The sequence below is a fragment of the Siphateles boraxobius genome, unplaced genomic scaffold (genome assembly GCF_051911475.1).
Source record: "Siphateles boraxobius isolate OS27281-9 unplaced genomic scaffold, OSU_SipBor_1 7, whole genome shotgun sequence".
In the NCBI taxonomy this organism is placed as follows: domain Eukaryota; kingdom Metazoa; phylum Chordata; class Actinopteri; order Cypriniformes; family Leuciscidae; genus Siphateles; species Siphateles boraxobius.
In genome coordinates, this window is record NW_027509197.1 from 15,135,637 (window position 1) to 15,160,379 (window position 24,743).

Below are 24,743 nucleotides of genomic sequence, written 5' to 3' on the forward strand. Positions count from 1 at the left end.
AAAAGTGTTTTCTCATCATTTAAATGTGCTTCATTGGGGGTTTAAGAGACCTACTGAAGTAACAGAGTTTCTGACTAAATTGGCCAGTTATATTGTATATTCTTTCCTCTGCCAGTGAAAATGGCTACAAAAGAAGAGTCACCAAGCAGCACACAGACAAACAAGAATAGTTTTACAAAAGTGAAACATACCATTGTGTTTGGGTTAAATATCAGCAATGCCAGGATGCTAAATTTGAGGGCCTAGGAGCTAACTGCTATAATTTGCAATTACACATACAGAACAGAACATCACAAAACATTAGGTAAACAAAGCACAAAGGCTCGTCTTCATCCAGACATCATAATTCAGCCAGATGCTGAAACTGGCCACTGTCCATCATTAGACCAGGTTTGTGAGCAGCTGGAAGGGACAGCAACTCTCAATATGATTCCTCCACACTGCTCTGGAGGTTAACAAACACTGGCCTGTTATAATAACACACCAGCCTGCAGCCACCCAACTCATCCACCCCACAACCCAGATCATCTGACTCAAACAGACCTGATAAAACACTGGAAGATATGTCAGATCCCATTCTCACCTTTAAGATGGTGTCTTTAGAGTCAGGATTTTCCACTCTCTTCAAAGCCCTGGGGGTCAAGGAGAGAAGAGATTCACAAATGCATCTGTTATTTATTAAGAAAAGTACAGAAACCTTATTCTTTAGCTGAACGCAACTGTACTAAAAATTGTAATGGTAAATTTAAAAGCTTATTTTAAAGGGATAGTTCAACCTAAAATGCAAATTCTGTCATCATTTAGTCATGTTGTTCCAAACCTGTATGACTTTCGTTCTTCTGTGGAACAATGATGAAATGAAACAAAGATATTGAAATTTTTTTTAAAAATACAATCAAAGTTAAAGTAGGAATGTTCAGTCTTACAGGTTTGATATAATTTAGTAAACTACCCCTTTAACAGCTGCAACTTAACATTTGTATATTGGGCCCCATGTACAGTAATTGATACATTATATAAACACAATCTAAAATGCTGTGCACTGAACGTTTTATTGCAATTAACTGACAATAGCAAAGTGCCTTTTCATAATAGCAATTGCTACAATTGAATCAAATAAGTATCGATATAAAAAAAAACACAACAAAAATTAAATGGAGTACAACAAAAACACAGAAGCACAAAAAAACATGGCAACTTTTTTAAATATTCAGTGCACCATTTTGGTTATAAAAAAACCCCATAAAAATCACCACTTGAAAAAAGCAGCACTGGCTGAACTGAACACACATCAACACAATATTTTTTATCATTTGTTTTGTTTTTCTGCAGCTATACTGCCAGTACACAGCCATGACATGCAACCCTCGAAATGCATTTACAACATTATGATTCAGCTGGGCATGTTGAACTACAAAAACACTATTTAGAGTTCTGAATAATTCTGTACAGACGGAATGACAGCAGAACTGCAATATCACACTCAATGCCACATTACACATCTCCTGCTTGAGGAAGGCTGACATTATTGATCAAATAATTAACTGTTACCTTACATTTGAGGGTCGCTGTGTTAGAATGGCTAACATTCATTCAATTGAACAGTTGTGTTGAATCAGCGAGGCCTTCCACAAGGTGGAGATAGTGAGGATGCCATTGATCTGACATGATGTCACAACACACAGCTTTCAGACATTAATAAAATGTCCCCCTTACTCATCATGCACTGTACAGTTCAACAAAATTTAGTAGATAAAGAGAGCTAAACCACTGTATCATCTTTATGAAGATTCCCAGATTGGTTCAGAATCATGTCTCATAAGCTTCTAGACACGCTAATTAGCCATATTATACTGTAGTTGCCTAAAATGTTCACTGCTATTTCTGCCACATTCTTTATATGCAGATTTATGAAGTTCACATATTCTATCTAGGAGTTTTATGATTCAATAAATAAGACGACCACAAGCTTCAAGTGGATCTAAATTTCATTTACAGAAAAGCTGTGATGTTGACTATCGAGATCACATGAGGGCGGCAGTGACACTCTGAGCGACTGTGAGAACAGAGTGAAAGTTGCACTGTCAGAAGGTCACCAATGTTGTCTATAAGTGAGACCCATCCAGTTTGGTGTCAGAACGCATGTTGCTGTTACTAGACAACACATTATGTTTGGTAGTCCGTGTTTAAATTGAACAGGAAAGAAAATTTTACATAAAATTAATTCACGCTACAGCTAAGCTATTAATGCTTTCAGTATGGAGGTTGAATCCTCCTTGAATGAAACAGGACTAGTGTGGAATGCAGAGCAAATGCGATGATCAAGTATTGTTAAAGCATTTTCAGTGTTAAAATATGGCAGTGTTTTTGAAATGTTTATGGAGACCGACAATAATTTAGATGCTAAATTCCCTCTCAAGAGATATAATCACACTATTAGGTCTTCACAGGTTACAGGTTATGAGACGGCGCATTAAGATTTCACAATCTTTTCACTTTTTTTAGCGGTAACAAATCGGGCACCATATTTTAAACAAAAACCCATAAAGAGAAGAAAAACAACACTTGATGTGACGTAGAATATAGATAAAACAAAATGTCTAATGCCTTCATAACTCATATATTCAGAAGCCTGCCAATTTCTGCTTTCCTCCTGGATCATTACAGGGCACGTATGATGATAAAAAGGTCTTGGCACTGAGAATGTCCCTTGAGTAGGTAGTGTCCTGTCAGCCGTCTCCCTCAAGACACTGTTTTTACAAGAAATTCAAAAACTCTGGAGCCCTTCATGCCCCTTTTGTTTCCATTCAACCTTGCATTATGAAAATTGGAGGACACTGAGGCGAACGCTCACTAAATGTGGGGTCAGTTGTGTATACTGTATATACACAGTCAAACACATAGACACAAATACAAAAGGTTTTTTTCAGGAGATAAACTTATCTTCTTAACATTGGGAAGGTCAAGAATACCTAGAAATGAAATGTGAAATTTGAGGGCATGTGGAAACATCTGAGCTCCAGCGATGAGGAAACATGTCAGTGTCGAGACTGTCTTTTCCAACTGGATGACGTCAGATGGCTCTCATTACTTACGTCTAATCCTATTCGGAGTCTTTGATTTTGAATTTGTGGCTTTTGAAGTTGAACCTGTCTTTGGCAGTGAGGATGAGCAAGGGTTCATGTATATCCTCGAGTCGGTGGACAATGAGGGCTTTCTATGTCCTTTTAAACAAGCAGTTCTGTGGCACGTGTACACAAACAAAATCAATATACATCCTATTGTCAGCTTTCCAAGTTTTTTTTTCCGAGGAAATATTGTCCTTTTCTTCCTTCATCAATACACCATTGTCACTAGAAACGTTCATGGTTCAGCAATGACCTTCCAGTCTTTTGAAGCAAATATCAGCACAGACAAAATAACAAAAAATATGCAATGGTTTCCACCAGACTTCATTAGCGGGAATAAAAAAAGCAAACCAAAAATGAGGATGGCGTCAGTCAGGTAAAATACATCAAGGCTCACAGATACTGCCACCTCAAAGGAAAGATTCTCACAAAAGAGCATGTATGAAAAGTAAAATCATGTTTAAAAAAAAAAAAGATCAGGAAAAAGAAAGCAAAGCAAACGTCTAGGCATCACCACCAGTAGCCAACTTCAACTGAGGAAGGTCTTAGTCAGTCATAAGGACGGATTGACAGGCCAGGCTATAAGCCCAGATTACTTTCTGGTGGCCTCATCACAAACGAGGAGAGACGAAAAAGAGAGAGGGAGTCAGAGAGAGAGTGTAGATGAGCGAGTCTCAGAGCGAGACAGGGTCGTGTTTGCGTCACTGTTACTCCACAGAGCCAGGGTGAAGGCTGAGGGCTGGGGGGTCCAGACAGGTTGGGGAATAGCTGAGGTGGGGCTCTTTGATCCACAGGAGCGGCGCTCCGTTCTTGCCCTCCTGGTTTTTGCTGGAGCTGCGGCTCTTGTATCGCACCAACAGGACCGCGATGAGGAGGATGCCAAAGATAGGGAAGGGGTAGAAGAAAACAAAGTAGAAGAGGGAGTCGTTGGAACAAACAACTGACTGTAGGGTAGAGACTAGAGAGGAGGGAGACACATGACAGAGAGTTAGAATAATTTAACCTGTCAGTTAAATATTTATTAAAACAAAAAGAGAGCACTGTGAACACTGTGTCCAAACCAACAAGATAAAATAACAAGCGATAAATCCTGTCTTTCGTGTTAATGCAGCTCTGAATAGAACAAGCCTGTACTGTTACAATGCTGTGTACTATACATTGCATACTGCCAACTCTTTATTAAAAAAGTAAGGTGAAGCAGTAGGCATTGTGCTACAAAATGTCTTAAGTTCTATACTATACTGTTGTCCCATGACCTCATACTGTTACTTGTCAGAGGTATCAAGGGGCATTTTTTGAGATTACAATACTCTGTGCAGTTTGGAGGCTACATATCTGTTAGGGGTGGCACGGTACATGAAAAAACATCCGAACCGTTCGGTTCGCTTGTCTCGGTTTGGTGGGTGTGTGCGTTGCACGGTTCGACGCATGCGCAATGTAACCCCGTGCCCGTGACCTCAGATAGTGTGTTTACCTTTCGCGCGAAATAAGAGATGTGTGGGACAATGGTCATACATATGAGGCTTGTTCGACTTGAACCGGCGCTGCACAGACTGATCGATGAATAACATCAAAGTACCACGAGAGCAACGGCTCCGTATGCTTTTCAATTACTCTTGCGGTACTTTGATGTCATAAACCGATCGGTCTGTGCAGCGCCGGTTCAAGTCGAACAGGCCTACAGTAAAAGTGGAGTATGGAGTGCTGCAGGTCTCGTCATGTATAGAAATGTCAAGTGGGATATATAAGGAAGGCTAACCGGAGTTGTAGGATGCGCCAGCGTCGTATAAGTCCGGTGTGTGGGAACATTTTGGATTTCATGTTACCTATGATATTTAAATATATACAGTGACACCAAGTTTAAATAAGAACTCCAGTCATATGTACTGCACTTTAATTTCAAGTGAAAAAAAATGTATCCTCACTCTCAGGGAATAGAAGGATTGTTGATACTGTTTTTGTGTTGAGGTTGAACTTATGTTTCACTTTATGGTTATGCCTTTGCTATTGTTATAGCCTCATTATAGGCAATTATGTGTAACATATTTTGACTTATTTAAAAGATAGTGCTTTAAGAGTTTCTCTCTTTTTCTTTTAAAAGATAAACATTTTGTAAGACCTACACTGACGTTGACAGTTTGATAAATGCAAGTTAATTTTAATCTTTGTGTGCTAAAAATGCACATAAGTCCCTGTAGAGATAGCAATACACATTCTCCTTTTTTGCCAAATAAACAAAAGCATTTCATAAATGTTTTCTCTCTTGCTGTATCAAAATGTCACCTAGTTTTCCTCAGAGATGGTCTCAATAATGTGCTTAAAGTCAAGCCAAATTCAGTTTGTGCATGATTACATACATTTTTTTTAATACTGTATCCTGAATTGTGGATAATTAAGCTATAGCCTATATCATATGCTGAAGTACATTTCTGGAGTGTTAAAGATTAAAAGAAAAAAAACAACAAGAACCGTACAGAACCGAAAATCGTGACCCTAAAACCGTGATACGAACCGAACCGTGGGTTTTGTGAACCGTGCCACCCCTACTATCTATCTATCTATCTATCTATCTATCTATCTATCTATCTATCTATCTATCTATCTATCTTTCTTTCTTTCTTTCTTTCTTTCTTTCCAGGGCCTGAAGTTAACTTTTTTGACCACCAGCCAGTGTTACCAGCCAATTTTTTTGTTTTGCCTCATAAAGGTGAAAAATAGAAATCACACAAACATCGTTCTTTAACTTAACTTAAATACACATTTAAGTGCTGTCAAGTTATTAACGATGTCATTATAAGTAATAATAACTCGGGCCGCACACCGGATGCGACACGGCACCGCGTTGCGCAGAACCACGTCTTTAAAATTCGAACACATTATTTTCTATCAGTGTACACACACCAGCGGCGCCATTAGGCGTCTGTAAGCGGCGCCCACTAATGGCTCAGGACCTTGTTCAAAATCCTGCCGCGCCATTGAGCGCCGTTTACATAGTTTTACATTAAATGCACATTTATTTGTCTCAAATCGTCGTTAATGTATAGTGACTTCACCCTGTGCTGCAATATACATTTAGTTTTACATGCATTCACAGAAATCAGCTGCTTGAATGGAAATTGCTGATGTTATCAGACAGACACAAAAAAAACAAAAACTAATGAATCACTCAATTCTCATTGGCTACCTGCCAATGTGGCAGGTAGATTGACAGTTTTACCCGCCAATTGACCCTTCGCAAAGACCCGCCCCCCTTTAGTTACTGTCGCTATGTCCGACAAGCTACGCCGCTCTCACGCACACACCATGTTCTCACGCAGGGAAAAATACATCGCGGATCAGAGATGAGACTGACAGACAGGACAGACCAGGTTACTTTTCGGTCACTTTTGATATTAAACATATTAAACATCATCTCACCTTTCAAATTTGGTAATTTTTAAAAAGAAATTTAAACAATAAATACCGTTTTGTGGCTCTTTAATGTGTCGTGACAGATCGCTGTAGAGCCTCAGTTAAAGCTGCTCGTGAACCGATCATCTCTTCCTTCTAGTTCATTTATAGCACATCAAAACAAACATGAATGAACACAAGAAGGAATGTTGTTTTAACCGCGGAAAGGCGTCAGTATATTCAGTTTTTCAAGTTCAAATCGTCCCATGTTAATCTACTAACTCTCCTGACTGCTTTGTCGGACAAAATGGCGGATGCCGAAGTATGATTGGTCAGATCACCTGTCGATCAAGCTCCCTGCGAAGGGTCAATTGTAAAATTCACCGGCATTTGGCGCGTGGTCAGGTGTTAATTTCAGGCCCTCTATCTATCTACCTATCTATCTATCTATCTATCTATCTATCTATCTATCTATCTATCTATCTATCTATCTATCTATCTATCTATCTATCTATCTATCTATCTATCTATCTATCTATCTATCTATCTGTTGCAAATAGAGAGCCTAAGTCCCTCCCCTTCCGGTGGACCACCATAGGACCTTATTTCGAAAAAATGTTGTATGGTAGTCAATGGCGAGAGACAACAAATATTTTGATCTCGTTTGAATTGTGCCCTGAATTACACATATGATGTTTGTCAATTTAAAAGACACATTTTAAAGTCAAGAAAGTCACAGTTTGATGTAAAACTGTTGAGGTATAAGACTGTGAAAATACATAATTACAAAGACTACAAACCCAAAAGGCGCGCATGTGACGTCATACCTTTTCTCTCAATGAATGAAGCTAACTTTACTGAAGCTAACGTCTGTCGTTTTTTCTATAGTCTAACGTTATAATCGCAATGTACGCCGTCATGCCTGTGTGTTTTGTACCAGACTGCACACATACGAGCTTGATGACATACATAGTGTGAGACGAGAGATGTAGTTCATTGAGCGATTTTCACATACAACTAAATGTTACTCTTCTGTTTTATGACAAACTGCAACTTTCTTGACTTTCATAATTATCTTTTAAATTGACGAACATCATATGTGTAATTCAGGGCACAGTTCAGACGGAATAAAAAGATAAGTTGTCTCTCACCATTGACTACCATACACATTTTTTCCGAAATAAGGTTCCATGAGCCGGAAGCGAAGGGGAGGGACTTAGGCTCTCTAGTTGCATTGTGAAGCCCTATTTACACCTAGATTTAAGATGCGTTTTGGTTGATCAGATCAAAAGTAGATGAGGGTGACATTTCCATTTACACCTTGTGTTTTAATCCATTTATTTTATCCACGGTCATCCACTTCTGTCCTGATTTATTTGAGGGGAGAGTCTATGGGCAGGCAAATGTATGTTTATTTTTTTTATCTAATGGGGAAAATAAGCTCACGGAAAGTACATGAAACATACGGAGAGCAGCAGCTTTCGTTTCTGCTCTGATAGCCGGAGCCCGGAAGACCACGCAGAACGCTGTGAGTGCGTGTTAGAAATCAATGGTGAGAGAACATTGTGTTTGGTATGTTTTTTTTGTCTTCAAACCAAACTTGGGTCTTCAGCCGACAAAGTTTAAATCCCGTCTGGCTAGAGCAATTCCCATAATGTTTACACGTTAAGTCATTGGGCTGAGAGTAGACAGTCTTTTGTGGCTGTTTGAACGCATTGACCACAAACTGATCGCAATCCAATTAAATGAGTTTTGGACTACCTCTGGAAGTGGTCAAAAGTGGACAAGCTCAAAACCTTTTAGCCCCCGTTTACACCTGTATTTGTATTTAATTGTGACCCAACTGACCAAAACACATCTTAATACCAGGTCAAACCAGGGCCTGGTGGACAGTGTAAAAGCAAAAGAAAATATAAACAACCAGAAGTACTTTGTGTTGATGTGGTTAGTGCTTATAAAGTGCAAAACCTCACCCTGCTCCATAACATTAACAATGGTGACTCCCGAGTTGTTGGTGGTCAGGCGGTACCATGCATTGCGTGGGTTCAGCAACCACTCCTCCACGTGGCAGTAGTAATTGCCTGCATCTCTGGGCCGAGCTTTCTGGATGGTCAGACTGTACAGGTCAGAGCTGGTGCGTTCAAACTTCAGGCGAGAGTTTGGACCGGGTTCCTCTGTAGGGCTGCAGTTCCCATTACCGAACACTGCATCATGGCCGATGGAAAAGACACACTCTTGCTCATCCTCCTCTTCTTGTCCCAAACGGTACACGTACCAGGATACAGAGAAGCGGGAATCTTTCGAGGACTGAGACAGAATGCTGCAGCCCAGCCGGATTGATCCATCTTCAGGTACGGTGATATTAGATTCTGCCTCCTCCACCTGTAACTTCACCACTGCAATAAAAACCATTAAATGCATGACAACATTTCAGTTCCTCAGAGACTGGGGTAGCATCTGTTGCAAACTACTTGTTACATTTATTTAGAGCAGAATACAGAATCATTTCTGAAGGATCATGTAGCACTCAAGACGGGAGTAATGATGCTGAAAATCCAGCTTTGACATCACAGGAATAAATTACATTTTAAAATGTATTAAAATAAAATAAGTTACTCAAATTGTAATAATGTTTCACAATATCACTGTTTTTACTGTATTTTTGATACGATTTTGATACATTCAAATAGATGCTGCCTTGATAAGCAAAAGAAAAAGGTCTCACCGACCTAAAACTTTTGAACGGTAGTGTATAAATTGGGTTTTATGATGTTTTTATGGTGCTTTTTTGTCCTTTAAAGGGCCCATTCACACCAATAAAGGTATCTAAAAAGATAACTATCAAGAACTATATAAGCATCCACACCAGCAGACAATAACGTTCAGTTTATTCTAAGCGCACGCTGCAGTTCTGTCGTCTGCCGCTTTAAATGTTTGAGCTCTTAAAGCAGGATGGGTTCTGATTGGCTGTCAGTGTTTTTATCATTTATCAGCTGGAATGGATAATTCTAAAAGTGATTCCAACGATATAATTTCTCTGTGCCATTATTGTTACAGTTGTGGTGTGGACTATTCTTTTACATTTAAAACCATTTTTAGAACTATATCTTTACCACTGTAGTTATAGTCATTGGTGTGAATGGGCCTTAAGAGCGTGACAGTTCCTGGTTACCATTCACATGAATTTTTTTAAAGAAAGAAACATGAATTTGCCAAAACAAATGTTTTTTTTTGTGTTCAACAGATGAAAGAAAGTCATTTAGGTTTGAAATGACATGAGGGTGAGAAAATAATGAGAGAACCAACTCTAGAAAAGTTCTAAAAGTACATACACACCCTAAAATTAACTTTATTTTCTAGCAGGGCATAATGCATCCAGAAATGTGGAACTAGCTGTTCAATATGTCACTCTCAACTGAAGGTGAGAATCATCACATTATGCGCGAGAAGTCGTAAGATACTTCAGCGTCTGAGTTGAGTTCAGGCTGAAAATACCGCATTTTCCGGCAGAATTTAAGGGGCTCCTCTTATCTTTTGCTCATGTAAAAGCACTGCAATTTGACTTTGAAGATGGCAGATTAGGAGGTGGTGAACCTTTCATCAACTATCTATTTGTAAATACATTTATATGGATGCTATTTCAGGCAATCATGCAGCAGGGAAGTGATTTAACACTCGCACTCACATCCCCAGGGAAATAAGACTGGAATTTTCAAACACATATTTAGATATATTATAGAGATATATACTGTGAATATATGAGATGAGACAATAGAAAGAAATATAAAACACGATATTCATAAAAGACAGCTCGACTGAAGCAGTGCTGAGAAGAAGATTAGATGCTGTATGCTAAGGGAGACGCATTCATGCTGAAGAATGAAACTACTATGCAAAATAAGGGCTTCCATAATTATCAGCATATTCATGTGAATTTGAGATTTGCATTATTTATTTAGAATAATTTATTATATCTTGAAGTTATCTGACCAGTAAAAACCTACAGAAAGTGTGCCAAAACACTTTTCTTGACCTTGATGAGTTTCAGAGGAGCAGATGTCTTGGCCACCTGTGCTCCTAAAGCAACTTGCTTAACGGACCCGAGGACAAACTGCACAACAAAGCGCGTCTGTGTAACAGCGGTAAGCCAACGACCCATGTGTAAGGCAGTAATATTGAAGAGTGTGTTGTGTGGAGAGGAGATCTGTCTTCCCTGCTTCTCAAAGCTTTGATACAGTGCTGCCAAAGAGCCCAGGTGACCTCAGAGTAGTGCAAACCTTACAGACACAGTCCCCTGAACCATGCTAGTCCTGCATACAGAAGCTAGGTCATGATGTCACTGGAAAAAAGTGGACATTATCAGAAAAGAGGGGGGGGGGGGGGTGTAGATAAATAGCTGAGGCAGTTTGCATTAGGGGTCTTCATGTGCAGCTGCGCGGGGTGAATAGTGGAGCAGCAGCTGTGTGCCATTCAGATGGCCATCATAAGTAAAGCCTCTGGGCTCCGGCAGTCGTGATTGTGTCTGTTATGAGGTTCTGACTCCCCCTCGTGAGTGCTAAGGTCTGTGGCCCATGATGGGGGGGGGGGTTCCCTAAGGGGCTGATACCCTGTACGTTTGCATTCGAGGAGTCAAACGTACTAACCCTCAGTCTCTCTTTATGTCTACTTCTCATAAAATGCACACATGCTGATGAATGATTCAGCTCGGGAAGGCATGAGCTCAGGATGGCTGCGCTCCATGGCGGTCTCAGGGGGAGAATGTTTTCATGCTGCTCTTTCCGATCCTCTCATGCCAGATGGCCTGATAAGCCCATGGGACGGCAACACCTACAACTAAATCTCAAAGGCTCCTGAGTCTGCTGTAGGAATAAAGGCCAGCTCTGCTAGTTGGGTGACACTGTAAATACTGCCCGACACTTTCCATGAACAGGATACAAAAAAAAGATACAAAAAAACTAAATTCTTCAGAGAAATCTTTAGAAAATGTTGATCGTCAATCTCAGGAGAGCTGTTTGCTTTTGTTCATTTTAAGCAGTTATTGGAACCCTGTCACTAAATGGAAGTTTATTACCATTATTTGTGTAATTTTGTCATTTCCTTGCAAAAAACTAAGCTAAAAACTAAATGGAGGAATTTATAAATTAAATAAATGGAAAAAAAAGAAAGAAAACCACACCAAAATTGGAGAAACACTACCATTAAACATTTTTTTTAAAGAAGTCTCTTATGCTCAAGGTTACATTTATTTGATGATAATTACAGTATAAAAATGGTAATATTGCAAAATATTATTACAATTTTAAATATATTTTCAAATATATTTTATTCCTGTGATGGCAAAACCGAATTTTCAGCATCATTACACCAGTCTTCAGTGTCACATGATCCTTCAGAAATCATTTTAATATGATGATTTTCTGCTCAAGCCACATTTTTTAAATGATTATTATTAATGCTGAAAACAGTTGTGCTGCTTAATATGTTTGTGGATACAGTGATACATTTTCCAGATAAATTTCCCATAAATCGAAGGAAAACATTTATTTGATATTGTTTCTTTGGGGAACAGTGTTGAATAGATTAACTTGATTAATGCGTGCACACACACCAAAAAAAGTGGGTGATTTCCTAGGTGATGTCACGTTTTTAGTAATGGAAAATTAGGCAGTAAAAAGGTTGCAAACAAAACGTGGGACACAGAAAAATACATTTACATTTTTAGAAAGAAAATGTAATTATATTTTTTCACAGAAATTTTACATAGAAATATATACATCAATTTCATAAGCAACCACCTTCTTACCTGGCTGTCTCACCACCACATGTGTGAAGCCGGAGAAGTCTTGTGCCAGACGGTACCAGGCTCCATCAGGGTCCGTGAGCCACTCCTCCACAAGGCAGTAGTATGTTCCAGAGTCGCTGGTCTCGGAACGATGCAGTGTGAGGCCGTATAGCCGAGGAGAGAGTGTCTCTGACTGCACACGGCTGCGGAGACGTTCCTCCTCAGCGTACGCTCCGTACTCAAATGCTCCAGAGTGTTTGATCTTCAAAAGCAGCTCATCCGGCTCTCCGGCCTCAGCTTTCCGGGCGTACCACAGCACGGCATGCTGAGAATCCGGGCTGGTTTGAGACGTGACGGAGCAGTTGACACGCACCCGACTGTCCTCCAGAAAATGCAGACTCTGGTTAGACTTGTGTACCTTCAGTTTACTCACTAAAAGAGGAGAAATAAAAAAGGGGAAACGTTAGAACAGTGAATACTGAGATTTACGGCGTATTTAAAATGAATGCACATCAACAACAACAACAACAACAACAACAAAAAGACACTTCTGTCTGTTTTTCTTGTCTGATGGGAGTATCCTTGTTAAAAAGAAGTGTGTTTAATTTTGTTGAATATCCACTTGCATTTTTTTTCACAAGGGTAGGTGCATGGGAATCTATTGTTTCTATTCTGATGTGAATAGACCTTTTATCCGGATGGATATACGCATGTTGTTGCCGAGGGGATATCACTCGTGTTACATGTGGCAGAAATAAGATGTCAGAAACAAGAGAAAGGCTTACATAAGGGCATACATATTGGATTACTACAGGTGTGTCAGGTGTGACCGCCATCAGCTATTTCACAACATGAGTGGATTTATGAGCACCAGAAGAGCTCAGGAAGACACAATGAAGACGTGAGACACACTTTCACAACTGCAAATACTAGGCCTCACACACTTACAAATATGTGATATTAGATATGTGCAACAGAGAAGTGCTTAAAAGTAAAGAGAGCAGATGTCCTATGTGAATCCCTGCTATTTGGCATAGGAACATGCAAATGGCTCAGGCACACTTTCAAACACATTAAACATATGCCACTGAATCACTCCTTTCATTTTCCTCAACACACAGACGGCCCCTTTTATCAAGAAAATAATACATTTTTGGGACTTCATATGATTGTTTCTTTTACATTTATTAATACCACAAATTAATGAGCATCTGTGAAACTTCACATTCCATTTTTTTCATGTGTTAATGGCTCTTTGCTAAAAATCCAATTTTCCACTGACACTTTGGCTCCAGTAATCCCCATCACGCATTTCTCCACTTCCAGTAAAGTCCCTTGATTCATCCCTAAGCCTGGACCTTCTTCGGAATAACAGCGGCATGAACACACTCATGCTTCTAACCAGTAGGCCTAAACTCAATCCCTGCAGAAAAGCTCCTCAATTGTATAATGTCAAATCTCACCGATTTAGCCACCCCCACCCCTTTCAATTCCTAAGGTTTAAGACTTAAAAAAAACGAAACCGCAAACTAATAAGGAATTGCTCTTCAGTTTAGGCTTTTACATTTACTCATATGGGCTTTGTTCCATATTCTTGAAAAGCCAAGTATAAACACATACTCCAAAAATGCAGCGAAAACTACAAATAATCAATTATCATTATTGTATTTGACGTGACACATGTTGAGGAGTTTGCAGTATAATCGCTGTGTGCTGACATACTGTTGTCATCGCATCTGATACCAGACCAAGCTTCTTAAATTAAAATGTCACACAGCAAAATGAGTTGTGTTCACTCTTGCAGGGCTGTCATAGTTAATATCTCCCCATAGTTCAAGACTCCAACAATACTGACAAGAATGAAAGTGTCCTTCAGTTGTTTATGGTAGTCAGATTAGATCAGTTGCTTGCTTGGATGTAGAAAAATCACAGATTCAGTCACCTTTTAATAACGTAAAAAAATGTTTTACTCACCACATTCAAGAAAAACAGTTTCTTTTTCCTGACACGTACATTTAAGGCATGTGAATATACACTACTGTTCAAAAGTGTGGGATCAGTAAGATTTTTTTTAAATAAATACTTTTCAGTATGGATGCATTAAATTGATCAAAAGTGACAGTAGACATTTATAAAAGATTATACTTATAAAATATCTATTTCAAATAAATGCTAAACCTTTTGATATTTCTATTCAACAAGGAATTCTGAATCATATTATCCACAAAAATATATAGCAACACAACTGTTTTCAACATTGATAATAAGAAGACATGTTTCTTGAGCAGCAAATCAGCATAAAATAATGATTTCTGAAGGATCATGTGACACTGAAGACTAGAGTAATGATGCTGAAAATTCGGCTTCCTTTGACATTACAGGAATAAATTCCATTTTAAAACCTATATAGAGAAATGGATTACTATTATTATTACAATTTAAATTATAATAAAATTTCACAATATTACTGTTTTTGCTGAATTTTTTATTAAATAAATGCAGCTTTGGTTAGCATGTTTTTCAAAGGGACTCAAAAATATTCAAGAATTCAACTAACCCCACACTTTTATACACCAGTCTATTTTCATTGAACTGCAGTGTTTAGGGTACTTATAAAGAGTACGTTCAGAAACTGCATGGGGCTGGATTTAATTCATAAAAATGTCATCTTGTGTGGCATTACTGGTTGGTTGCACACTAAAGATGCTCTCAAAGAGCTGGCAGTCGTTCCATAGGGAATCTCAACAGAAGACTCCAGAGCGAGCAGTAAAATTGCAGGAGAATGACTCCTCAATCCTCTAAAGCAGAACCACCAATGGATGGGATTGCCACACAACACATTTCTTAGTTTTCTTTCTAATTTCTCCGGTTTCGACAGAAAACAAAGGCTGAAAAAGAGATGTCAGGGATTAAAGACCCCATGAAATCAAAATTAGAGCTATGTGGCTTTTTGTTCATGTAGGATAGATTTGAAGCTATGTGCTAGTGTACTCGTCAATGTTGATATTTCACTTTTAGCATATATATCCAATTCAAATTCATCTGTACAGAAGCCCTAGGTAGGAGGTCTTGCATTATTTCCTGTCCTTTTTCATGAACTCGGCGTTACATTTATTTACATTGTTATGTTGAGATCATAAAGCGACATCAAGCTCTTCAATACATTGCACGCAAGCTTCCGGTTTCCATAGGAAATAGGGGAGCACGGGGCACAACCTAACGCGGGGTTAAATGTAACGCGGACCTTTTACATAGTTAGTCAGGATCAAGCAGATTGTGTTTCCGCTCTTTTTCTCCTGCTGCCAGAAGACTCTCTCACGCGAATTTGTGGAAAGTTTTGATAAGATTTCGTGAAGATACTGGACAAAGAGTGTTTTGACACCATGCAAGTAAATTTTTTCATCATAGGTTTTTTTCGGTTTCTGAGTGTGGTGTGTACGTCACCAAATCTAACTTTATCTGACATTAATCACTGTCTTGTTGGCTAAAACATAGCACCATTTTGAAACATGTCAGCAACTCCTAGCAACTGTTAGCTAGGCTTAAAATATTTTTACACAGCGGGGTTAGTTGTAGCACAGTGTTACAACTAAGCCGCCAAGTGCACAATGATAATCAAATGAAAACGAGAGCCACACAACGTTTCAGGTTTGAGTATTTATTTATATATTTAACTTTGTTGGACTTTCACAAACAATGTTGGAATTTTTTTTTTTAGTTTACTATGCATTGATCATGCCTGATTGTTTGATTGTCATTGATTGTTTAGCCTGTTTTTAATGCAATAAACCATTAAAAAATTTATTTTAAGCTCGTTTTTATTATTATTACTGTTATTATTATTAATAATAATAATTTTACATGCAGCTGCCACACACAAATGTAATTAAATTGCAATTACAATATTTGATGATTTTATTGATTTATTTATTGCAAAACTGTGCAGCCCTTTCCTATATCTCTATCCATGATATTGATCCATAACAGAATGATGATTGGATGAGGGATGGATGTATGGATATCTATCTATACAGATGCACAAACAATATCAAACTATACAGATACAATAGTACAGAATGATGTGTGTTACAACTAACCCCTCTGTCTGTTACAATTAACCCCGCATATGGGGTAAGTTGTAACATTTAGACTTCTGTCACTTTCAGTGCAACTGTACGGAAATGGTAGGTCCTAGAAAAAAACTTTAAGTGTTCATTTGTAGCAGAGATGTGTATGTTGCTTGTGTAAAAAAAAGATGAATCTAACTTAATTATTTTTTTAATAATTAAGCCAAAACCAAAATGTGTTAGGTTGTGCCCCGCTCTCCCCTACGTCAGAAACGAAAATAGACTTATCAAGAGATTTTATAGGATCCTTAATGGCAGTTGTGTGGTGAGATTAATCTTTTACAAGTTCCCTTTCAAAGTGGATCTTCAAAGCTGTGTCTGATAATGATGGTATGGGGAATCCCCTCAGCATGACGGTGTCTAAAGCTTGTGTGTTAAACACAGCAATTCATTGGAAGACGATGCTCCATGATGTCACAAGAGGAGCGCCCATTAATATAATGATTCTGCTTCTCTGTTTGTGATCAGACCATTTTAATCCGGTAAATTCTGGGAATGTTTTCACTGATCCAGTAATCGAATTCATTCAAACAATCAGTCCAAAAAATCGTGAAAAATCATCACAATAGGCTACTAGTACAAATAACAAATAAAATGTCTAAAGCATGTTAATATACAAAAGCAATACAAAAGTAATATAGGAGTAGACCAAATTAGACGAGAAAAAGGTGAATCTCCTGTGCCAGTTTCCCTCTGGTGCCCCCCCTTCCCCGCCTCCCAGTGGTCTGTTCATGCCTCAATCAATGTCAAATTTGGCAGACACCGACCTCAGACATGGCCTCGAAACGGCACCAAGAGTCAGGGGCGGAAAAAGGAAAAAGAAGAGACAGGGGGATGATATTCGCACGTCGATTGCTGGTAAGACAATGTTTTAAATAAAAATGTTAGTTTTGTAGCGCGGGCGCCCTTGCGTCGTGTATGCATGTCCAGGGGGGGCGTCGCTAGTAGTGCAAATGATCCGGGGCAGGCTTTTTTTAGCCCTGCATGTTGAATCTTTTATTTTAACGGGGATCCGGGGGTTTCTCCCCCGGGAAATTTTGAAACTTGGGCTGTTTAAGATGCAGTTAGTTTGTTTGAGAAGAAAAGGAAGACCGCTTAGATACGTTTTTTCGTTGTTGTTCTATGCGGTTAATGCGGTGATTTTCAAGAGGTTCATAGGCCAAGGCCCAAGGGCGACATCTGTTGGTGAAACTGCAATTAGGAAAATAAACCCCACAATCTCAGTGTTTGTATATTTTCATATTCACAGAGTTGTCAAATTATTAGGGCTGGGAAAAGATTAATCGCATCCAAAATAAAAGTTTGTGTCTACATGATATATGTGTGTGTACTGTGTATAATTATTTTGTATAAATACACACATGCACATATGCACGTATATATTTAAAAAATATTTGCATGTATATACTGTATATATTTATATATAATTTATATTATATATACATTTAAATATTGGGGCACCACCAAGCATTTGTGCTTTGGGCATCCAAATGGCTAGCGCCGGCCCTGGGTCACGTAGAGTAAGCATGCGAGAGTCTTTTATATTGATGCTCAAACAACAAACCGTGTATGTGCGTTCTCGACCATTGATCGTACGCTGCATTTATGTACAGACATATTTCAGTATATTTGTGTTGTTTCCAGACACACTCAGGATAATGTTTGATCTGTCATGTGTACGTTGCAGTGTTTAGTAATTGTTGGTTTATGCAGTCAAGTCAAGGCGGAGTTTTTGGCGTCTTCATGTGGTCCTGTTCGGTATCGTAGCTCGTCTAAAATGTTGCTCTTTTACACATACTATACACTGTGAATTCTGTAAAGTATATTTTTTTCTGCACTGTTTTTTCATGGGTGCTTATTTGGTTATTTGGTGTCCTTCTCCAAGCTTCCTTGAAGCTTGCAGAAAATAAATTTTTGGTAAGAATAGGCCTTCAATCTGATTGTTTACTTTGCTGGATATAGTAAATGATGACAAAATGAACGCGATAATTTCACGATAAGTGTAACAAAACTGTGATTAATCCGATAAAAAATTTTAGTCGACTGACAGCACTAATTAGAACTGTAATAGTAACAATAATATGCTAATTCGTCTCTTCAGTTACGTCACACCAGTAGTAATGTTATATTCTTCTTCGCACCAATATCCAGATTCCAACTAGCAGCAGCACCCTTTTTATGTTATTACAAAAATGGCCAAACCGCTATCTATGACACATCTATGAAACGTGTCTAGACAAAGATGACAGGACACCGTAACGACTTGAAACTTTTTTCTTTTGAAATAGAACTAACCGATAACTATGATTACAACGATATTATCAACATTTTAATTTCAAAACCCAGCCAACACGATGAATTAAATTTTCAAGCAAAAGGAAATTTGAATGCGACCGATTTTTTTTCATTCATTGGCCAGAGGAGAACTGGCCCCCCAAGACCGATCCTGTTTTTCCTAAGGTTCTTATCTCCATTCTGTCACCTGATGGAGCGAGCCACCGCAGCCTCTGGCTTGCTTAGTTGGGGACACATTATTAATCTGCCTGTACTGATGCGGTTATATAAGAACTGAACTGAGCTGGATGACATCTTTTTTTTTTTTTTTGCAGAACTGCTTTATAGATGAAATAAACTAAGTTAATAATTGATGCTCTTTACAACGAAACTGACTTTAGATGAACAACAGCCGAAATGCATCGTTTTTCTGTTATCACTGTAAAGCTGCTTTGAAACAATCTGTATTGTAAGATGACTTGAATAATACTGTTGTTTGATGCAGGCACTGGGGCACAATTAAATACAATCGTACAATATTTCTCAGAATTACATTAGGTTATTTACCGAGGCTTTGAAATCTGAGAAAAGTTATGCAAGGCAGCTCGCATTTGAGCTGCAGTTTAGTCTCCTGGGCAACAGAAAAGCAATACAGCAAGCATGATTGGAAACATTTGCCTTCTCGGTTTCAAGCTCACTCCTGGTGATGCTTTTCTTTCAGCATAAGTGGACTGATGCTCTGTTTTCTCTCTTCCCCCATTCAATTTTCTAATAAAGAAAACGAGCAGAGAAGGGAGCCTTTGACAAGATCAAAATGAAGTCCATCGGTCTTTGTACTTTCTGTCCTACAGGAGCAGTTAAATCTTTCATTTTCTCCCAAGAGTTGCTGCAGATATGATTATCTCCCCACTCAAATTAGCCATAGTTATGAATAATCTTGCGTGGGTTTTCCATCATTCACTTGCTTTTAGGGTTACCCTTACTAGGTCTGAATCCTTCAGAGGGCCTTCTACATTTGTCCTATTGAATGAAAGCGCCCAATTAAATTCTGACAGGATCCTCTCCGACTCCATCAGGCGTGATTAAACAATTTAATTAAACAAGATATGTGTTCTAGACAAAAATGCAAGCCATTTCTTTTCTGTTGTAAATCGAATTAGGAAAATCAATAAATGTATGAAAATCAAGAGAGGGGGAAGAAAAGAAAGATGGGAGAGTAAGACTGCAACAATGAAGCAAATCAAGCAGCACATTTTAAAGAGCTCGGAGCTTGATTACAGGCCGTTTGTGACGCTCTCAGACGGAGAGCGAGGACATGCGGAGGGGGAGGTTGGCAGCAGAAAAAGCAAACAGAGAACATGTTTAGAGTGCATTTGTGATTTTCTAAGAAGACAGCGAGCTGCGCTCCCTCCTCCTGTGTGTGTCCAATTTGTTAGCCCCAGTTAATTACAAACACGCTGCGCTGCCGAGATAAAGATGCTTTTATTTGGTTTATTTATTGATGACACAATCTCCAAAGATAATGCAGCCTTCCTATCAAGAAAGACATATTTATTAATTACATTAAGAAAACATTTATTGTGGTGGCGTCCACTTTTGTAACGCACTGACTTTTTCTATCATGTAAAATAAAAATAAAAAAGTTGGTTGTACTATGACAACACTATAACTCTGAGCAATCAAAATGTCCATGCAGGTCCAAAAAAGCATTTATTGAAACTAAATCCTGTAGATTTTGATCCCAGTGAGATCTTGGGTAAAAGTCAGAATGTGCGTTCCATTGACAGCTCGTAGGAGCAGTCAGGCAGCACGAAAGTCACACTAAATGGCACTGCAAACTTTGTCGGAAGATGAAATTTATTGCAAAGGCAATTGTGGCGAACAGGACGGCCGAGGGACGTGAGAGAACGGCGCGAGGCTGGTGGTGCGATTGCTAATGAGCAGCACCTGTGAAGCACACCGGTCTCGCATCTCTCACGGAGGAGCGGAAGCATAAAGGAGGAGCGACGACGTTGATGATCGAGAAAGAAACAGACCTGTGTTTTAGTTGTGTTTTGTTTTTTATTTTAGCCAGCAGTCGTCCACGAGGGGCTGCTGTCAGTTCTTTGTTTATTTTCGGTAGCCAGCAGTCGTCCGCGAGGGGCTGCTGGCGGTATTTTGGTTTGTTTGTTTTATTTTAAATAAAGTATATTTTGATTGTTCGCCGGTTCCCGCCTCCTTCTTCCCTGAAGATTGCTACACTGGTGCCGAAACCCGGGAAGAGGGGGGAACGCGATGTCAGAGAGTCCTCGCCGCTGAGGGGAATCCGCGGTGCCATCGAGCATGGTGCGCGAGTCGCCGTCGCTCGCCGTGGGCCGGAGCCTGCTGTCATCCGCCGAACGAGGGGAGGAGCAGGGAGTGGGGGACTTGCGGCCATGGACGCTCGAGACGGTGCGCTGGAGTGAGTTGCCGGTGGAAAGATTGAGCTCGCTGCCGGCCGCCTGGGAGTTGGAGGGGCGGCTGGCGTCCGGGAGGGAGCGGGGGAGTCGCCGCCGCTCGCCGTGGGCCGGAGCCTGCTGCCGTTCACCAGGAAAAGGGGAGGAGCAGGGAGCGTCTGCCCTAGAGGCCAAGGAGCCGTCGCCGTTGTTTTAAATAAAGTTTATTTTGATTGTTCGCCGGTTCCCGCCTTCTTCTTCCCTGAACATTGCTACAGCAATAAATCAGGCCTACTCAGTCACAGTGAGGTAAAGAGGAATTAATGAGGACAAAATGGAAATGCTTACCAATTCTTATGCTGTGCAAAAAAAGCCTTCTTGAAAGAGCAGCTTAGATTTCAATCTGATCTAAGCACAGATTGTTCTGCGAATATGTCAAACGTAAAGCAGACTTTGCAAAAAGGCAGTTATTGAAGGATAGAGTAGGTAAAAACTCTATTAGACTGAACAGCAAACCACAGGTGTTATGCAAGTGCAGAAAATCACTTTTTAATGCTGCACAGTGGTGGTCTAAATAACTTACACAGGAATCATAATCAAGGGAAACAACAAATCACACAATTGAATGTTGATTACTGATGCACAGCGGACCAAATGCACACTGAGAATGCACACAAAGACGTAATGCACACTCTCCTTGATTTCTTGATTATTTAACAGTATGAAAAACACTAAAACTAACATTTATGTGACCTGTGAAGAGAAAAAGATCTATGCAACAAAGTCAGTCTAATTTCTTTATTAAAACAGCGATGTTTCAAGAGTTCTGTTGATGACACAAAATCATGAGCAGTCATTAGGGATGAACAGTTAATCGGTAGCTGCTAAGTTCAACCCCCACTGACAGATGAAGAGTTCTTACGACCGTCAATCACTTACAACATACTATTATCCCCGGTCATGCATATTTATGAGTTCCAAGCGCAAGTCTATTTGCCCGAGCAGGAGTGGAGACTCAGAAATGGTTGAGATGTACCTGTAACCATAAAAGTCTTTTTGGAGCACTCTCTTCTTTTAAAGGGAGGGAGAGGGGATCCATTTGCTGCCTGGCGGATGTAAAGTGGCTTTGAGTGGAGCAATGACAAGTGGAGGTGGATAATCATCAGAGATTAAAAGAGGAGACAGAGGAGTGCCTGAGAGGAAGAGAAGAACAGAGGAAAAAAGCACAACATACAAAAAAAATGAGGGGGGAGGGGGATCAGAGAATGAGTTAACGGCGCAGAAATATTAAGAGGTGATTGTTCAAATCGCAAAGAGGTGGAAGAGCTGCTCACTTTGAACAGAGATGAGGTGGATAACTGAACACAGAGTTGTGAGGGGGAAAGTGAAATTATGGATTGTGGAGTAGAGTGACTGCAAGTGAAAACGCATCAAAAAATAGATAGTGTTTCTTTTTTATGAAGCAGTAACTCAAGCACATTGAAGACCTGCTTAGAGTCACGTCCAAATTTGACTGCTCTTTCATTAACTGTTAATCCATGCAGCAGAGCCTGCAATGTGTCATATTAACGTTCTGATATGTGCTTAATACCAGGGAAACAGATTGTGTGTGTTTTTAAAGGGGTGGGACCGTGGGAGGTTGTCTTCCCTCATGAGAGCAGTTTAAGCAGATCTGCCTCGCACAGTGAAGAATGGGGCTTGAGCACTGCTGCCCTCCGTATGCTACACGCACATAATGGAAGCCTAATATCTATGCTAATGAGGCTGATACATCTCTGATTCCTTTGTGTTGCAGAAGGATTTCCAGCCGTCTTCTACAATGCAATTAGGGCTATATTGTAATTATGTGAATCTGTGCTCGGGCAGGGAGTCCACAGATGAGTCCTCAATGTTTCCTGGGCATATCCTCCCTCCATTAATCCTCCAACTTCTACTGAGAGGTGTACCCCCCTCCCTTAACATACTACATATGTATGGGTTCAGGTCTGTGACACAGCAAAAAACAGCCCACAAAGCCTAAGTTCAGGTCTACAAGAGAGGGCATATGGACATGTGTTTTTATGCACTGAGAGTGCATTCAACTAAATTAAATGTTTTCTTTTGGCTGGAGCGAGTGTCTGGCGAGTATTGAGGCTAAATAGCATCTGGTAAATGCTCCGGTCATGTTAGCCACAGGCCTTTCTGTCGTTTTACAGTCAGGGCCTCAGATGTACTGTATGATAATCAGCAAAAACAACTCATCCAAAAAGTAAAAAGGAATGGAAACCTTACAGACACTGAAGAGTGAAGAAGTCAAGTGACATTTTTGAAAAAGATGTGCGACATCCTCAGAGACTTAGATTAAAAATGCTATGAAGTGTTTATGGATATAGAAAGGGGAGAGTTGCTAAAGATGAGTTATTATTAGAGGCATATTTAAGAAGTGCTGGTGATGAATAAGGACATATTTTTGAGTGGTTCAAAAAAAGGTTTGAGCGAAAATAATTTTTTAAAATATGCAAAATGACAGTTGGAGCACCATCAGTTAAGATTTCTATACAAAGGCTGGAGAGATGCCTCGCCGTCTACTGCCTACATAGGCAGCGTTCTGAAATAGAGCCTAAAAAGTGACAAATTTGGAACACTCTACCTCAGTACAAACTTTATACTTCATACAAATAGCAAAAAAAAAAAAAAAAACAATTTCAACTTTTTTCTTTATTCGTCCACCATCTGGATGGATTTTTGTCATTGAAGTCACAGTGTATTGTGGGATCTTTGAAATTTATACCTGCAGTGCTGCTTTAGAATTATGCCAATTTGCCATATTAGCCAATGTAGGCACTTCACTAGGTTTTAAACCACAGTGCAGGTGTGTGTGTGTGTGTGTGTGTGTGTGTGTGTGTGTGTGTGTGTGTGTGTGTGTGTGTGTGTGTGTGTGTGTGTGTGTGTGTGTGTGTGTGTGTGTGTGTGTGTGTGTGTGTGTGTGTGTGTGTGTGTGTGTGTGTGTGTGTGTGTCTGAAGGGGCCCTGTGTGATTCTGGTGAGAGACAGTACCCTATATTTTGACCTTGAACATCATTTCAGAGCTAATTAATTACCAAACCCGTATGAAATGGTTTTGAATATGACTGTTTCAGAAACAAATGTGCTTCATCAATCTTCCACTGTGTCAGTGAATGTCATGGAGTAAGGTCTATTGCTTGGGCACTGGGATGGAAAATAAGGGAGCACACAAAGCTCTAGTGATTGAATTAGGAGCAAAGAGCTGGTGGACTCTGGCTCTGCTAGAAATATAAGGTGCTCTACATAAAGACTCCTGGAATACTGTCCGGAGAATACTGCAGATCAGTGCTTCTCGGGCCAAGTACCATCTTTGATCAAAGCAGAACATCCAAGTACTGCCAACTAACTCAATGAAACTGACATAACTCTAGAGGCAAGATTAAGGACTGTGAGCAGCATACTGCCATATTTTAATGAATATCAATATTCCTGTATATAAGGAAAAAATGGTACTGTATGACCCTAATCAGTCTCTTAACTGGCCCTTTTGCACAAATATTTGGACGGAACCAAGAGCAGCACCTAAATACACACAAACACGCATGTTTGGATTCCATTTTTTAAGGAGGCTTTCCATAGACAAT

The 24,743-nt window shown here is 39.6% G+C and overlaps 1 protein-coding gene across 1 annotated transcript in view; it reads right to left on the reverse strand.

Moving 5' to 3' along the window:
• Nucleotides 1-1,033: 1,033 nt before the first annotated feature.
• The window catches only part of igsf3 (immunoglobulin superfamily, member 3), a 179,529-nt gene continuing 155,819 nt past the window's right edge, over nucleotides 1,034-24,743 (reverse strand). The window contains exons 7-9 of the mRNA XM_077216175.1: nucleotides 12,322-12,732; nucleotides 8,492-8,914; nucleotides 1,034-4,086 (exon numbers count right to left, since the gene is read on the reverse strand). Of these exons, the coding sequence (XP_077072290.1) occupies nucleotides 3,836-4,086; nucleotides 8,492-8,914; nucleotides 12,322-12,732 (1,085 nt within the window). The 3' untranslated portion in view covers nucleotides 1,034-3,835. The remainder of the gene's footprint in view (nucleotides 4,087-8,491; nucleotides 8,915-12,321; nucleotides 12,733-24,743) is intronic.